Source organism: Pimephales promelas, chromosome 10 (genome assembly GCF_988280905.1).
Source record: "Pimephales promelas chromosome 10, fPimPro1.hap1.1, whole genome shotgun sequence".
Classification (NCBI taxonomy): Eukaryota; Metazoa; Chordata; class Actinopteri; order Cypriniformes; family Leuciscidae; genus Pimephales; species Pimephales promelas.
The window spans coordinates 29134293-29153643 of NC_142778.1; the positions used below are offsets into that span (position 1 = coordinate 29134293).

Below are 19351 nucleotides of genomic sequence, written 5' to 3' on the forward strand. Positions count from 1 at the left end.
TAGGCTTTAGTTCAATTGTGTTATGTAACAATATATCGTAATACAAAAATCCAACTACGTATCGTGTGTAGTGACAATGAATCGTGGATAGTCCCCCCAAAATAAAAATTATCTACGGAGCTACGGATCAAGTAGCTACAACCCCTCTACTGCCTGCAGTACAGTGAAATTCCACAAGATGGCAGAATACACGTATCAAAATAGATACAACAGGTTTTCAAAGAAACTGCATATATGCACAAGCGTTTTATGCTTGCGTTTATATGCGTTTTTATGTTTTATGCAGTTCGATAATATTAGATAGATAGATAGATAGATAGATAGATAGATAGATAGATAGATAGATAGATAGATAGATAGATAGATAGATAGATAGATAGATTTTTTTTAATAATAAATTTCTTCATATGTTTTAGCTTACCTCAAGGGCATCCAAGATGTAGGTGTCTTTGTTTCCACAGTATTTTCAATTTTGACATTTTTCAGTCAAATCGTTGTTGTCTATCAGTCATACACTGACTGGAAGCTAAGGGGGTCCACCAAAGAGCATGCACAGAGAAGTCAAAATTTAAACATGATTTAATGACTCGTAAATGTAAGTACACATTAATGGCCTAAGACACGAAACGAGCGGTTTTTGTGAGAAAACGAACAGTATTTATATCGTTTTTAGCTCTTGTAATCATAGCCATGACGGCACGGGCACTTTGGTCTGCGCATGCGCCGGAAGTGATCGCTTGCGCGCCTATGTCACTGTTTGTTTATACATAGATTTCGGAAGTTTTACCTTTCACCAAACATATTTAGATGTACCGAACTCGTCTTCCATTGTGGTTTCCCCATATCTAAATATGTTTAGTAAAAGGTAAAACTTCCGAAATCTCCGTGTAAATATTGAGTGACGTCACACGCAAGCGATCATTTCCGGCGTAACATTAAACTGATTCAGTTCGGTTCAGTTGGACATTGCACAACTGATTCAGATCACTTGTACGTCACTGTGATTACACGAGGTAAAACGATATAAATACTGTTCGTTTTCTCACAAAAAAACCTCGTTTCGTGTCTTAGGCCATCAATGTGTACTTACATTTACGAGTCATTAAATCATGTTTAATTTTGACTTCTCTGTGCATGCTTTTTGGTGGACCCCCTTAGCCTCCAGTCAGTGTATGATAGACAACAACGGTTTGAGTGAAAAATGTCAAAATTGAAAATACTGTGGAAACAAAGACACCTACATCTTGGATGCCCTTGAGGTAATCTAAAACATATCAAAAATTAATTTCAAAGTGAACTATCCCTTTAACAACTGTCACAATTCTTCAGTTTAGTTACCTCAGTTAATATTCGTCTCCCTATTGTGGACATTTTCATTGTGAACATTGAAATCAAAACTACTCCCTCTCAAATATCTGTTATCTACGACATATATGAGCTTTATTTGTGGACTGCACAATCCTTTGGACGAGGCTCTTTTATATAAAGCATTAAAACGCTTGTGTTAATGACAAACAATCCAAGCCAACCAAAACCTAGATATGCCAAACCAGCAATAGCTTGAAATAAACAAATGCGCACAAACTAAAGCAGTTTGCAACATTTTGCACTTTAATATTTGTTTTCTTCAAAAAACGAACAACTAATTTCGTACACATTTGTACACTATGTATACAATAAATCAAAAAAAAAAAATAATCGCATAAAGAAAGGATACATGTAGAAAAGTATTAAAAGTTTTTGGATGTCTCAAAAAAATGAGAGTAGCTGCTTTTTGTTATCTTGAATGTTAATTTTGGATGCCCATGAACTACCAGACATGATCAAATAGGCATAACTGAAAAGCAAACAGGCCGGAAAGAGACCGTTACACACACACACACACACACACACACACACACACACACACACACACACACACACACACACACACACACACACACACACACACACACACACACACACACACACACACACACACACACACTGCATACAGGGGCAGTATAACCATTCCATGTTTTTGCAGAACAAACCATGCATTCCTTTGTAATGGAAACTACAGGGACCTGCAAAATAAGTAGCCAAACTTGAAAGATTTTCCCATTTATTATTCTGCAATAAGCTTGCATGAAATGTCTAATTCTCATTTAATAGTCAATTGATGTATGTTTATACCTGGAAGACCATCTCGGGCACTCACAACTTGAAAACAAACTGCAATCATTCCCAGCACACAAAGTAAAACGATTAATAGGCAAACACAAGAGAATGACATTACTTTAAATCAAGAATGCATTTTAGGACATTTATTTTCATGGCGCACATTTGAAATGAAAAAAAGAAAGAAAAGCCAATATGAATCAAGCTTCCAGCAGAATTCACCAGTTTGAGACTGACACTTTGGTGTTCTCTGAATAAACCAACTTGATCTACAATGACACCGTCCTACCTGTGTCTGTCCCGGAACCCCACCCCAGTACCCCTGAAGAGAGGGTCTCAGTGCTTCAATGATAGCCACGGTGTTTCCACACACACACAATTTGTACATTTTTGCATGAACAAAGTGTACACAAATGCAACATCACAGTACAAAGGTTACATCACATTCTCTGCAAACTATCATGACTCAAACGGTCCTTTGGAAACCCATCCCGGGTGCAAACGTGTGATTATTTTACTAAATTAATTTAAAGCAGTGTGGAGATAACAGTGACTACTAGTTCTGCAGTGTGCAAAATTTTTAAAAAAAAATGGATCGTGGGAAATGCCTAACCCTGTTTGTCAATGGCTCAGTCAGAACACTTGATAACAGATGTCAAGAAAGCAGCTCAACAGGCCCATCGGTTCAATTTAATCTACGTGAATGTTGGGCGGAAAGAGAAAGAACCTCGAGCCGGGGTCAGGGACGAAGAATTAACTTCAGAGAGACAAAAAGAAAAAATATAAAAGGTTATATGAGTGAATGTCACTCAGTTTGGCTCTCAGAAATCATTCAGAACTCTTAAAATCATACGACCCTAAATCTACCTAGGAGAAGAATAACAGCAAAGGCAGAGCAGAGAAAACCACTGTTCTGTTTGAAAAAATGTAACTCTTGGAAAAAGCAGCGAACATTAAACTACCCCCATTTCCTCCAACTGTAAAGCCAAGAAGCTCCCACAAAACTTCTAGTCGGCAGAAGCGCACCACCTTGGCATGATCTGCTGGATTTGGCAGAATATAGCCCTGCTCCGTCCCTGAGGAGCAAAGGGGAGGAGCGGAGGGAGACTCCCCATTTACGTCAAGCATATGTCAAGTCCAAACCTCCTTAGAGGGGCGATCCAAGATAGGAAAGACACTCAATCTACACAGCAAATATACATTTTTTTTTTAATATCTGTAAAGATAAATATCTTTTAAAAATGATGCAAACACATGCCACTCTTACTCTTTAACTTCCATGCATATGCATTATTTACAAATTGAAAAATACCGATTTTTGCCTTTTTTTCTTCTTTTTTTTTTTGGTGTTTTTTGTGTCCTATGCCACTAACGTCTGTGTGCCAAAACGTCGTCTCCTTACAATCAACATTCAGCAAACCCAAACACGGATCTCTCCAGACATGGTCAGAATTAAAGCCATTTTGAAAACAAAGTCCATTTTCCACACACAAAAAGATTATATAAAATAAAGTCAAACGGAACACGTCCACAAACATAACTGATAAGAAGGGAAAAGACCTTACAATGCGAGCTTTTTGTTGGATTTCTCAGTCTTGCGCTTCACGCTGCTAACAATACTGTTGAACATGTAATATTTGTATTTTTTTATATTCTCTAACTTTTTCATTTAAATATAATTTACTCTTATGCTTTTCATGGAACAAAAATCTGGAAAAATTCTGCAACGCAGGGTGGTTTGCCAGGGAGCGAGGTCTGTGCTGCTCTCTCTTATCATTGCATCAGCGCTCTAGTGGGTGGAGTTTTCTCTCAGAGAGTCTGTGGTGTGGAGGTGTAGCCTCAATCCTCGATGTACTCCCACAGGTCCTTGTCGTAGCCTTCGTGAACGTGTTGCAGGAGCACTCTCCGTCTGCTCTCACAGTATCTGCACACAGGAGCATCAAAACGTGGATTGTTAAAAAGGAACAGAGAGTGAGGCCAGAGAATCAAAAAGTTGCCTTTGCAAACTGGGGTCTAGGGAGCTAGACTGTCTGTGGAAAATTTGAGTGAATGTTTTGTTGTTTTTGAAATGTATTTTAGGGATGTCAATGTCGACTTAAAGGAGTAGTTCACTTTTTAAAAAACTTGCTGAGAATTTACTCACCCCCATGTCATCCAGGATGTCCACATCTTTCTTTCTTCAGTCGAAAATAAATTAAGGTTTTTGATGAAAACATTCCAGGATTTTTCTCCATATAATGGACTTCAGTGGGAACCAAACGGTTCAAGGTCCAAATGAGAGTTTCAGTGCAGCTTAAACTCTCATTTGAACCTTGAAGACTTTGGTTCCCATTGAAGTCCATTATATGGAGAAAAATCCTGGAATGTTTTCATCAAAAACCTTAATTTCTTTTCGACTGAAGAAAGATGGACAAGGACATCTTGGGTGACATGGGGGTTAGTAAATTATCAGCAAATCAGCATTCCCTGCTCATGAAAACCCCCAATATACCAGCAAACCAATGAGAATGCGGGACAATGATGACGATACATAACAACAGAGCGTAGGCACCAAAGCTGTTGTGGATCCGCTTACCCAAAGCTCTCCGTAAGTGGTAGATTTGAAGAAAATTACGGTCGTTTGGCAAATCAATAAATGACAGACAGTTACAAACGTAATACCAAAATTGTATCATTCAAGCTTTAAGGTACACATCAAACAAGGGAATTTATATTAATTTATAGCGTTAGTATTAATTAGCGAGTCCACAAATGGCTTGGTATGCCCCTGAACATTTTTTTTTTTTTTTTTTTTGCACATTTATGAATATTTTTGCAGCAAAAACTGCTAGCAAACGTTGTATTGGACTTGTTGTGAATGGGTCTTAAATCCATGCTTGTTATAGTCAGACAAATGTTAGTGTTAAACAAAATTTCTATTTGTACACTTACCTATATTTATCTTGTACTTTCTGCTTAATGTCCTGCAGAGAATCTTGGGAGATGTCTCGTTCCAGATATCCAGACAGAACCTCGGTGGCGTTCTCCAGATCTGCCTGGTTATTCTGGGTGCAAACACATTTTCATTTTCATTTTTTTGACAACACAATTCAATCATATTACAAATGGCCATCTCTGGTATACCTCGAAGATGATAGACTGGTTGTTCTTCTTGAGGTAGAATGCAAAGACGTAGGTGAACATGAGCGTGGAGCGGCACTGGCACAGCACGTCCACGGCCTTCTTCAGAAACTGCACCTCGATCCACGACATGTTGTGCTGCTGCATCTCCTCCATCTTCTGTTTGACCTGGGCGTACAGCTTGTGCTCGAAGCGCAGGCTCTGCATGTGGTTCATGTAGCGGTTGCAGTAGAACAGGTACCTCTGCAGGGCTGCTCTGGAACGCTGCGCAACACAAATCAACATAGGATTAGAAGAATGTTTAAGATTGAGAACTAAATTTGCATATTCAAACACCAGCACAAAAGGACTGACATTATTTACCTCTTGAGCATCCCGCGCTGCCTTGGCATCATCCTCGTTGTAGCGATTACAGTTATACCTATGGGTAAAAAAAAACAAAAACACACACACATTCCGAGAATTAGTTCTATTAGCCAATAATGTTTTGCACATCAATAAACAAATGTAAATTTCAACAAAATCTGTTTACAAACACATCATGAAACATTAAATCAGATTTTCAGTGGTCGCCAGCTAAATGAGTCACTTTCCCTAGGTGATGTTTGCAAGTGATTTGTAAACGGTTGACTGCATGGAACAAGGAGAAGGGGAAAGCTCGTCTTTGAGCTCTCGGGCTTAAGATGGACCTTACTGATCCCAGGCGTCATATGTAAACGTCACCTTGGGAGAAGGTAGAATAGTAGCATTTAGGTTAACCTGAGGGAAATTTCACTTTCTTGTGAAAAACGGAGATTGAAAGTTGTACTTTTTAGTTTAAATCTTTAGACAAGCATTACATAACAGTAAAAAGCAAGCTTAATGAAAGACCTTTGCAGTGAATCACCAAGAGGGAGCAACATTTTTTTGGAATCTGGTTACTTTCACCAGTGCATAGTGAAACATGGAAAACACGGAGTGGAGTATTTACAGAACACTTTGAATTAAAGTCACTCCACAGTTTTCATATGCTCTCATTGGGGCATTGCATTCCCAAGCTTAGAAGATAACTACGTAAAGTCCAGTAAAGGTGAATGAGAAAAGACTGCAATATCACAGTTTTGAATCACAATGAACAAAATTGTGTCCTTACATATAAGAAAACCTATGGAAAAAGTTGAAGGAGAACAGCACACATATACAGACTGAAGAGCAGCTACTGTTATTGCCGACTGGTAAGGAGTTGTTTGAGTTACGCACACCTTATAGTTGCTGAGCTTCGCCATACCTTAATTCACATCATTAAAATGTGATTGGCAAGTTGAGATACTGCGTATAAAATCAATAAAAGTGATTATTAGCTGTTTGTGACCAGTAGCCGCAAAGTATATAAGGTCCAGGTTGGGAAAAACTGCAATCCTTGCAGATAAATCCTAACAGCCCAGAAGATATGCATATTGTCTTTACAACCTTAAACCACCGACAAATAAAAAAAAAAAAAAAAACATCCATCTATCTACCATGCAGAGCCATGTGGCTCCCAGGGCCCCAGGCAAACCCAGCAGAATTCTGCTTTGCAGTTCTGGTTTCGGCACACCATGTGGTTGCAGCCACCATCTTTCTCTATGGTGACGTGGCATTTCGGACATTCCTGCAACACAACGGCAAGATGGCTGTTATTCATCTGGGTCATCACAAAAAAAAAAATCACCACACAAAGTGAGTCTAACCACTGACCTTTGTATTTGCAGCGATCCAGTTTGATGTCTCACTGTCATCATCACATTTTTTAATCCATTTCCTTAACCACTGGGATCGAGAGGTAAAATAACATCAGAGGACAAACAAGAATCAAAAAGTGAGGTATTCATGACACAGAATATTACATAAAAACATGTGCAAGAGCAGGGAGTTGCGGCAGTGCTTATGAAGGGTTAAATGTTCTCTCTCAATGGAAGATGATTGTAATCCCCATATGAGAAGCACAAGGGACTAGAAGATTCCTTTGTTTTTGCCAAGACTACCCCCACAATAACAAGACAAGTCTCTGAAGAGCCTCTTAATGCTGAGAGTAGGAGAGGTGGCAGTCTGCTAGCTGTCTTTGTTCAGAGAGAAAAACTTGCCATGCCAAATCAACATTTTCCCTGCTTTCTACACAGTTAATGTGCATTACTTCATTCATTGCTGTCCTTTCACAATGGAGAGTCACAGAGCAAACAAACAGCAGACACCTTTTACGGTTCATGCTGAACTAAAACAATGAGCTACTGTGTTCATGCTATAACTACCCTAACTAAGAGCTCGCAACCTGTGATGTTCTACAGTGCAGTTCACATCCACCGATTCAGATTTATGCATTTCTATGGCAAAACTATCAATGTGAAATGAATCTGCAGCAGTCAGGTGGTATCAGCGCTTTTTAAGCTGTTTATGTTCATTATTATTGTTGTGTTATGTGTATGAGGTAATTTAAGGCTACCTCTTGTTCATGTGTTTTGGAGAGGCTTGGCTTTTGGAGGATGGGGTGGGATCTTACGATTTCAGAGCTAGCTTGCTATTGCTAGCCTCTCCGAAATTACCTACCCTACCTTAAATGGCAATAGAACTGTGCATTCCACTAATAAAAAAATCTACTCATTATTCCTCAGAATTTAGACACAGTGGGTGTTTTGGACCTACATTTTGTAAAAACACTTCAATGTGAAAAATAAATTAACAAGTGTATTTATAGAAAAGTATGATCCAGGTTTTTCTGTCAGAATTAACAGTAACTGCTAAACTGTGAAAAACACAGAAGCCATTGTTGACAATAAAAAAAAAACGTTACAAGACACAAAACCATGACTCAATGTATGTATATATAAACACTGATAGCATTGTTGTGCAATTCTAGTTGATCTTAAAGGGATAGTTCACAGAGGAAAGAAATTCATATAAGTTTGGAACAACGTGAGGGTGAGTGACTGATGACAGAATTTTCATTTTTGGGTGACCTATTCCTTTAAGGATTTTTAAAAATACAATGAGTCCTCAACATACCTTACACTTCACTGGGTCGTGCCAATTTTCTCCACAGTTGAAGCTGCAAATGAATTGAGAGCACATAAGCATTCTCTGATCTAGCACAAACATAACAAAAAAACACTGTCTTTTAAAAGTGTGAGTGTATATATATATATATGTAATGGCTCTTATGACTCTTCTTTGCTTAGTAAAATTAACAGGATGGCACTGGTAATCTTATCCATTCATCAAAACTACCCGAGTTCTAGTGTCACTGGCTTGATCAGGTCTGCCATTAGCTGTTGGAAGCCCTAAACCTGATCTGAGGCCACATACTTAAAGTATTTGATCTCATTATCAGTTCAGTGTCTTACCAAAACTGCCGACCACATTTGCACCGTACAGGTTTGGCATCTGGGTACTGTACTTTGACAACGTGATGACAGTCAGGTGCAGGACACCATTTTAACAGTCGGTTACACTGCAGATAAAGAGACCAGAATAAACCAAATTTACAAAATCACAAGTGATAATGCTTCCATATCTGATGATTCATGTTATTCAGCATTATTTGAGAAATGTCTTGTTTCAATAAAAGCAAAGAAACCTGACCTTTAGTACAAATTGTTCACATGATTTGATGACCAAGAAATCTTAAAACATCTTAACCATTTCAGTAAAAATCTTAAAGGGATACTCCACCATTTTTTTTCATATTAAACTATGCTATTCCCTTAACTAAGATGAGTTGATACATATTTCTTTCGTCTCAGAGCGTGCACTAAATCGCTCTGTGTTGCGGCAAAACTTTGTTAGCACTTAGCTTAGCCCAGTTCATTCACTAGGATCCAAACAGAGAAGCGACCAAACACCTCCACGTTTTTTCCTATTTAAATACAGCTACACGAATAGTGTAACTCAACAAAGAATGGTGACATAAAATAAAACGCTGCGCTTTTCTAAGCGTGTATTAAAGTGGATAACTATATTGTATGGCAGAATACCACAGCAAGTGCTTGGGAGCACTTCGACTCGGCGTAGTAATATCATCACTCCTGAAAAATCCTCTCCTCCCTCTCTGGAGTGATGATATTACTGTTGTCTAAGAGAAAAGCGCATCGCTTTATTTTGTGTCACCATTCTTGGTCAAGTTACACTACTCGTGTAACTGTATTTAAATAGGGAAAACGTGGAGGTGTTTGGTCGCTTCTCTGCTTGGATCCTAATGAATGAACTGGGCTAGTTAAGTGCTAACAAAGTGGATGAGACACAAACCTTTGGTGTGAGAGACCCAGGTTCGAATCCTCTGACACATATAGCAATCGTAAGTTGCTTTGGATAAAAGCGACAACTAAATGAATAAATGTAAAAAACGGTGGAGTATCCCTTTAAAGCTTTTATTTCGTTTTTTTTTTTTTTAATCCCAGATTACACTATATAATATAATGGAATGAAATCCCACCTCTACAAAACTATTGGTTATTAAATGCTGGTACTTCAACTTCACTTTCGAATCTGTAATCAGTCGCCTGTTGAAAGAATTAAGACATATTTAGATCAGACAAAAAGACACATGCATGCTTCAACAAAATATATTTATTTTCCACCAAAGGCTACAGAGAGCATATAAAAAGGATCAGACCCTGTACATGCGTCTAAAAAGCAGCAGGGAGATCATATGTAGGTTAAAACAACTTTGCGGATCCAAAATAATCTAACTGAATGTACAGGAGGTGCTGTGTTGTGACTCACACTTTTCCAGCAAGACAGGATAACAGAGTGTCCTACTTCTGAATAGGAATAAACTATCAGCTCATACCCATAATATACTTCAGAACATCTTATGAGACTTTTATATATCACAAGCAATGGTGACTTGAGACAAAGGGAGAGGAGACCGACTACTCTTAGAAAAATACATTGGAGGAATTTCAATGGCATGATTTTTGATATGATTCTAAAAAACAATTATAATACTGAGATTTTTTTTTAAATGTTTGGAGGATGTTAACACAAAAATAATACTGATTTATTACTCAAACACTTACATGACTGTGTTGTCATCCACCAGAATATCACAGCTATGAGCAGGACAAGAAATAGTCTAGAATGGAAACAAACAAGCTTATGTTACAATAGGTTAGAGAAACAAAAAATGTCAGTTGGCAGAAAAAAAAAAAATCTGCTACGGCCACTGAATAGCTTAACAGCTAAAAACACAACCGCTGCAGTATTTACATCAGCTTGTCAGAGAGATTGGCTGCCTTCTCATGTGTATTTGTGTAAGAGCGAGTGCTCTCAGAAGAGAGACTGCATCTAATAGGAACGCAACAAATGCCAAATGCACTTAAAATGCTATCAATATAGTCTGTCACATTCACATGAGACAAACAGTCAGTCGGTGTCAAAACATTTAATATGTGTATTGGACCTTGCAGTGTAAATGCAGCGACTGCCAGTTATGTCTACAATATAAAGAAAGCAATGTCTACATATGAATTGTGAAGAAAAAAAATAAAAATCACTGCTCTTCATTTACTTTACTTAAAGCAATGTTTACTTAATTAAGAAGTACTTCTCGGCTACGCTACAGTTCAAAAGTCTGGGATTAATACGATTACAATTTTTCTTTTATTTTTATTCGGCAAGGAATCATAAAATTGATCAAAACTGACAGTAAAGACATTTATAACATAACAAAAATATTCAATCAAATGCTGTTCTTTTGAAGCATCTATTCATCAAAGAATCCTGCAAAAAAGTATTGTGGTTTTCACAAAAATATTAAACAGCACAACAGACATTTTTAAAATCCTGCTGACCCGAGACTTTTGAACTGTAGTGTATACTATTAAACTTCAAATGTTTAAAGAAAGGTGTGTTTATTTTAGTTTTGCTGTGGCATTAAGAGCCATGAAAATCCACTGGTATTGGTATCAACTACTGACATTTTGGTATAATAAGTTATAACAGCCCAATCCAAAGGCTATGTGTACTGAGAGCTGGAATATGTACCTGTCCCATTCCTTCCTCTATGATTTTGGTGGTTAAGTAATCGCCCCAGCACTGCATGCAGAACTTGTGCCCACATTCCAGACCAGTGAAGTACTGCAAAAGAACAGCCGAAACCAAATCCACATTTAAATTCAGAAGTAACATATTAATAACACAAGTTCTGAGAACAATGTAAATGTTTAAATACAACTTCATTAGGGCTGGGCTAAATATATTAATGAACCAGCTGGGGTTCCCTGTATAGTTTACAACATTTGTTTGTGAGTTTATATATATATATATACCTCCCTGTTGTGTGCCCATGAAATACAAGGAGCATTTTTCTCTTCAACAGATTGATAAAACCAACAACACTGTTGTTTAGGCTGCTCAGATAGTGATCTTATGAAGTAGTTCTGAAAAGGTGACATAAGTGTCAGGAATAGCCAAAGTATCCCTTAGTCATGCATTTTAAAGTCTCATTTGCGGTGGGCGATATGACCAAATTCTTACTTCATGATATGAAAAATTGTATTTCATGATAATGATACACATCACAATATAGTTATTTTGTTTCTCATTTCTGTCCTATTGTACCTGAAATAATAATGATGTTCAGGTACAATAGGTAGTCATTTTTTTTTTTTAATCAAACAAAATTTTAAAAAATAATTGTACAAAGAAAGTTCATAAAACATTTCAAAAACTGCGAAATGTATCCTTGTCCAGAAAGGAAATAAAGACATCAAAGTAGTCCATGTGACGTCAGTGGGTTAGTTAGAATATTTTGAAGCATCGAAAATACATTTTGGTCCAAAAATAACAAAAACTATGACTTTATTCAGCATTGTATTCTATTCCAGTTCTGTTGTCAATCCGCGTTCATACGTCCACAGTGACACTGCTGATGTATTATCAGCGCGCCCAAGCTTCATTTACACTCTGAGGTAGACGCACGCTGTAAATAAAACAATATTTCGACACAGAGGAAGACATGCATTTTTTTGCCCAGCCATATTTATTTGAACCCGAAAACATGGACGCACCAGATACACGTCAGCAGCAAGCGTCTTACGTCATCAGCGTCACTGCGGACTCGTGAACGTGTACTGACAACAGAACCAGAAAAGAATACAATGCTGAATATAGTAATAGTTTTTGTTATTTTTGGACCAAAATGTATTTTCGATGCTTCAAAACATTCTAACTTACCCACTGATGTCACATGGACTACTTTATTTCCTTTCCTTTATTTCCTGGACAAGGACAGGACAGGACAGTATACCGCACATACAGTTTCAAAGGAGGGACAGAAAACTCTCAGACTAAATCTAAAATATCTTAAACTGTGTTCCGAAGATGAACGGAGGTCTTACGGGCTTGGAAGGACATGAAGGTGAGTTAACTAAGCCTATAACATCGAGCACGACCCAAATTCACAATCGCCTTCTGCAGGCAGCTTTCTGTGCGCGCACTTTGGCAGGGTGCCAGTCAGCTTTATATCTTTATATAAAGATGTAAAATATATCTTTATATTTTCATTCAACTTTCATCACTCTGAAGTTTCAATAGTGCTATATATTTCCATACAACGATATACACATTATAGCAAAATCTCTAAGGATAGACAATACTGTGGTCTAGTGCTTGAAATTAACAACCGCCAACCAGCCAAATAAATGCAGGTAAAAACCAATATATTAAATACAGCGTATTGCACAGAATCTGTGCATATCTGGCTTACTTGAACATGAACTTCACTACGCAACAAAAAATAACAGCGCGCTTTGAATGTTGAATGTTGGAAAATAACAGCGCGTTTAAGCAATAGCGAAGATTAAAAAGCATTTGTTTACAGAAAAGACAATGTTATTTTCCAACATTCAACATTGTTATGTTAATTATATTTACATTTTTTAAGAGGACGTAGTTAATCTGGTTAATTTAGTCTTTTTTGGCTAATAAAAGTTCTGAATGACAGGTAACTTAAAAATTTAGAAGCCAAACAGGCCGATAAGTTAAAAAGTTAATTTCAAACTCTGGTGGTAACAATACATATTGTCATACCACCCAGCTCAAGTTTCAGGCCCCCTGGTAGTAAATGCCTGGTTCTCTCTCTTGGGACAACAGACAACACAGGCAAGAATAAATCAGCTTAATATTTGTGGTAGGACTGACGCAAGCAGAGTATTGCTTACAACAACATCACAAGTAGTTTAACAACACTGTGCAGACGGCACTAATGGTATTTAGGGAACATCTCTTGGGAACAGAGTGGTGGTCAGCTTTATGAAGCAATCTGAATTCGACATTGGGTCAAATTAATCATCCTAATAAACTGATATCCTGCATTCACCCGCAATCAGATTAAGCTCAGTTAAAGGGATAGTTCACTTTGAAATTAATTTTTGATATGTTTTAACTTTCCTCAAGGGCATCCAAGATGTGTCTTTGTTTCCACAGTATTTTCAATTTTTGACATTTTTCGATCAAACCGGTGTTGTCTGTCAGTCATATAAAGCAGTTTTAGGGGGTCCACCTCAAAGAGCATGCACAGAGAAGTCAAAATTAAACATGATTTAATGACTTGTGAATGTGAGTACACACTGATGGCCTAAGACACGAAACGAGCGGTTTGTGTGAGAAAACTAACAGTATTTATATAGTTTTTACCTCTTGTTAACAGCCGTAGAACTGATCTGAAGCAGATGTCCAACTCAACCGAACTGAACCGTCTCCAGACGTTATGCCGGAAGTGATCTCTCGCGCGTCTACATCATACATTGTTTACACGGAGATTTCGAAAGTTTTACCTCTCACTAAACACATTTAGATATACGGGAAATCGCAATGGAAGACGATTTCGATATATATCTAAATATGTTTCGATATATGATTCAGATCACTTCGACGGCTGTTAACAAGATGTAAAAACTATATAAATACTGTTCGTTTTCTCACACAAACCGCTTGTTTCGTGTCTTAGGCCATCAGTGTGTACTTACATTCACGAGTCATTAAATCATGTTTAATTTTGACTTCTCTGTGCATGCTCTTTGAGGTGAACCCCCTAAAACTGCATTATATGACTGACAGACAACACCGATTTGACCGAAAAATGTCAAACTTGAAAACGCTGTGGAAACAAAGACACCTACATCTTGGATGCCTTTGAGGTAAGCTAAAACATATCAAAAATTAATTTCAAAGTGAACTATCCCTTTAAGCAGAACTCAACATTAAACTTATGACAGTTAAATTTCCCAAAGATGAAGTTAGCTGTGACCCCAACTCACTGACCCTTTACTTCGAGCAGACAAACAGTATGGAACATTCACCGGTTGCTATTCCAGTTAAATAATTCAGTCACAATTCAAAGCAATAAATAGGACAGTTTCCAAATCCTCTGATGCTTAATCCAGAGTTTTCTTTCAAGACAGCCACATGAAAAAGTTAATCAAAACAATACATGCATGCCACAATTAATCTATCCTTTCCTTTCCCTGACATACACACAACACTTCTCAAGGTTTCCTGCAAATCCAAAGACCCGCCTGTTCCTCTCCTCAGCTGCTTTGTATACAATTTGAGTAATCCAGTGAAGAGATTACTGACGAAAAGAGCTTGTTAGAAATCCTTCCTGACGGCTGAGACACTGTAGTGTGTAGCACAGAGTGGCAAACAAGAAAACACAAGACATATCCAAATAATACTGCATGCATACCACCTTCACATACCCCAAAATGCAACAGCATCCAATCCACATGGTAAACAATCTGTTCACACGGCTAAGCGATTCAACAGATCCACTGAAATAAACAGCCACAGATGGAATCTTCAGATGTTGCATTTTATCAAATGATTTTAGGAGGAAATCTATGGAATTCTGTAGAATGGATTTAAATATAGCAAATACACAACTGTGCAAAAGTTTGGGCTCCAATTTTGTTTATGAAAGTAATTAATACTTTTATTTAGCAAAGACACATTCAATTGATCCAAAGTAAAAGTGACTATTACCAAAAATTAATGTTTCATATAAATACTGTTCTTTTGAACTTTCTATTCATCGATTCCAAACAATCTTTCAACTAATATTAATGAGAAAATGATATCCGTTAAAAAGTATATGAATAATATATATATCATTTTATTAATTATCAAAAAATTGTCAATAAGAAATGATTCTTAAAACTTAGCATAATAGAATGATTTCTGAAGGATCATGTGAGACTGAAGAGGAATGATGCTGAAAAATTAGCTTTGCCATTAAATAAATACATAACATTTTTTAATATATTAAAACATTTTAAATTTGTACAAATATTTCACCATTATTTTTTAATGTATTTTTGATCAAATAAATGCAGCCTTGGTCAAACATAAAAAAACAATCTTTCCAAAACCAAACTTTTGAACAGTAGTGTATATTAAATAGAAATGAGAGTACCACACTTTTTTATTGACTAAAATTATTAATCAAATTAGCCAAACAGTCAAAGAAAGAACATCCCAGGGATAGAGAGGATGTGCAGAACAGTGTGAGTGATTTCATTTCATGGCACAGATTTCATGCGAGTCTGCTAATAAAATACCAGCACAGCAGCCGTGGAAATAGATTCATCTGAGGCAACGAAAGCGACTTGCGCTGAGGGCACTGACCGAGTTAGGATAGTTGAGATAGCAGATCTGACATGGCATGTCCTGTGCCGACGATCTTGTGTTCATGAGGCGTGTCCGAGACTTCTTGCTGGGGTTTATAACATGACACTCTGAAAACAGCTTGTCCAGGTTACCATCAAAGTACCTGCAAAAGAGATAAACGTTGCTGGTTCAGTATTGAATAGAGACAGGTGTTAGCTTACTAATAATCTGGTGGGAGGGAATAGACCACAGAGAACAATTACCTTTCCATCAGCTTTTCTTTGTCCCAGTTGAAATGACTAAGTAATATTCTAGTGATTGTAGCAGGATTCTGTAACAAAAGACAAAGGCATCAATTATTTTATATTCAGCAAGTGTGTGTCTGTGTGTACAAGACTACACTATAGTTCATATAAAGTATATACTATTACTTTTTACTAACAGATCAGTTATACTTTTGACCACCATACTGACAAAACAGTAATAAAGTGAGTTAATGGTCACAAACACCTAATTTGCAGCTTAAATCATTGCTAAATGAATAATTTGTCAGGAAAACAACTGATATTAATTATTGCCATGCCATTTTTATTACTTGACAACATATGAATGAAAGCCCAAATAACTGAATGTTATTTGAATGTCTAATACACATGTAATATATGTGTAAATATTGCACTACTAATGTCACAGTGCTGAATGTTACAACAAATACTAACCCCTTGTGGGGGGGGGGGGGGGGGGGGGTAGTATTTGTTATCAATACAGACTGCAAGGACATCTTGGGGTTTGTGGACAATGCTTCAAAGAGCAGCAATGGCATGTTTTTTTTATTATTATTAAGACAACATAGTGCATTCTTGCTTGCCAGGGAGACAAAGCTAGTACCACAAAACTCCAAAACGTTTATCAAAGTGTATATTGACAAGGCAGTCCAGAGGGATACGAGGAGACATGACCAGCATAAGCTTCAGAATTTCACAACCATCCCTGAACTAAACCAGGGTCTTCATTGGGTTCAGTTGAAAAAAATGTCAGGCGTGTTGAGAAAGCTTGCACTGCACAGGGACAAACAGACAGATTAAACTCCAACACAGAAATGGGTGTACTGTACTAGATCTATTAAAAAGCACAGCATCACTCAGCTAACTTCAACTTATCACAATAACAGCATGCACACATAAAAAGGCGTTTGCTGACTGCATAGAAGGTGCCAATCTGACATATAAACGCAAAATATGTAAATTAACCAGCATAAACAAAACAAAACAACCAAACTGCGGTTAGCAGAGTGAAATGTCGAGCTTCACGAGACTGTAAACAGCCTGTGGCTATGACTCTGCAGCTGAAAGCAAACATTAATCATGACTCAAATTCACTTTGATAAGCTATTTTAAGATGTTTAATCTCAAACATAACCAGCCATGATGAAGCAACGGTTCCGCCATGTTGTTGTCGGGAGCAACTAGACCTAGGTAACTCACGTATGCTAACGCGACATAACCCATATCCCAGCTAAACAGATGATGAAGAGGACACCTTCTTCGTCGGAGTATCAACAACCAGACATAAAGACATGTGAAACATATGAAGACATCGCAATATAGCTTTTTTTAATGTACTTAAACAAGGGACTGTTTGCTCGTGGTTAGCTTACTAAGCTAGTGTGACCAGGAACAAGGGGATTCAAATTAAATGGAGAGATTTACAATATCATTATTTTACTTTATGTGACGTGGTTTATGATAAGTTTAGATGCAAACGTGTTTGGCAATAGAAATGCACTTTTGTTTAAATTAATCACATTGAAGGGAGACATGTCAGTCAGCATGATTTTATATGCAGGTGAACTAAAAGCTAGTTAAGCATCTTATGTCATTACTGGATGAGTTGAGGACAGGGTTGACGCAAACATGCTCCTTCATACCCACGATCATGACCATATATGTATCCTGTTGTTGACGTATCAACACTGTCTTTTCATTCACTTAAGGACAACTGGTGGCTTTTTCACGTTTCGTGTTGCCAACGGCGGGGCAAAGTTTCCCAGAACGGTGTAAAAAAACTGTCTTTTGTTTTAACGGGTATTCCAGGGCGATCTGAGCCCAGAGGGTGCCCTGAAAACACTTACCTGGATGACCTCGTTGACCTCCCTTATACACTCCACCATATGCTGCAGGATCTGTTCGGCAGTAAGAACTTCAAAGCGGTAATCTTCCTCATCCTGCCCGGGCCCGAGGCCGCTTCCCCCGGTATCCCCGCAGTCGTCTCGCTCTCCGCCGGCCACAACGGGATCAACCAACTCCACCTCGCCGAGCTCCAGGGTGTCGTCCGCGGTCTCATCTTCACCGCTGTCTTCGCTGCATTCCTCTTCCTCGTCGTCGAATTCGTAATTGTAACCCTCGTCTGAGTCCATGACTGGGTTGCTTTTAATGTAGCGACACGCCAAGTGAGATAAGTTCGATATGTATTATTTGGCAGACAGAGCAAAACAAAACGAGAATACTTCTTTAGCTGCTAGCATTCCAGTTTTTCCAGCAGCAGAGAAAACAACAACAGAGGAGCGACGCTGCTGCTGGCCCAACAAAGAGACGCAGCGTCACGGGCCGACGCCGAGTGACGTCATGTGCGTGAAACAAAACAAGGAAAGTTGTTAGGCAGCTGCATTAAACTGTCGATTTGCGATCATATAATTAATTTGAAACTACACTAAGATTTAAAACACAGTTTGAAGAACTAAAATAAGTGTTTTGTATATTTTAAATTATTTACAGAAACAGTTCTTCGTTTGTTTTTTGTTTTTTTGGGGTTTTTTTTTTTTATCTTTGTTTCTATTAAATATTGTTCCAGAAGAAATTTAAATATACATTATACATACTTCCCAATTGGGGTGTGTGGCACTGGTACGGATTAGTGTATCTAAAAAGATGACATTTTGCATTGAAAATAAACATGGTAGCCTACAACTAATAATTATATTTGGTAAACATCATATACATACGAAATGTTTCAAATTCAGTACATTTTAGAAATGTGAATCTCATTGCATTGCTGGATGGTTTTTTATTTTAAGTGTTGTGGAATTGCATTGTCTCCTTTGTTTTACTTATTTTGTTGTCCTGTGTCTTTTTACATTACATCTTAGGCTATATAAAAATAAATCTTAATTTTGTTGTTCAGTGTTTCTAAAAAAAAGACAAAATGGCTATATTTTATGATGCAGATTACATGTCACGATAGCATAATAAATAATGATTCCCTGTCTCTCCACAATAAAGGAGGTCAGACTCTTTATTAAAATTATTTGACCTATTTTTTGAGTGGTCCCTCTTGGTATGATGTTCTGATCAATGGGCTATGCACGCATAAGTTCCGCATTTGACGTAAGGATGCTCGTCCATTTCCGGTAGTGTAGATTAAAGCGGAGGAAAATCGGAGAAAACGGGAGAGT

At 37.6% G+C, this 19351-nt stretch overlaps 1 protein-coding gene across 2 annotated transcripts; it reads right to left on the minus strand.

Annotated features, from left to right (window-relative positions):
* Positions 1–1589: 1589 nt before the first annotated feature.
* arih1 (ariadne ubiquitin-conjugating enzyme E2 binding protein homolog 1 (Drosophila)) lies at positions 1590–18525 on the minus strand. 2 transcript variants are annotated; one of them, XM_039693274.2, is made up of 14 exons: positions 18032–18525; positions 16164–16231; positions 15919–16063; positions 11278–11370; positions 10311–10366; positions 9725–9791; positions 8637–8743; positions 8299–8341; positions 6997–7068; positions 6780–6910; positions 5644–5701; positions 5284–5544; positions 5092–5204; positions 1590–4084 (listed from the first exon to the last, which is right to left on the minus strand). In XM_039693274.2, exons 1-14 carry the CDS (start codon positions 18314–18316, stop codon positions 4000–4002), a joined length of 1584 nt encoding a protein of 527 aa, XP_039549208.1. In that variant the 5' UTR covers positions 18317–18525; the 3' UTR covers positions 1590–3999. The 2 variants fall into 2 exon arrangements, with proteins under 2 accessions (XP_039549208.1, XP_039549207.1); XM_039693273.2 differs by having other exon boundaries at positions 5635–5701.
* Positions 18526–19351: the final 826 nt, after the last annotated feature.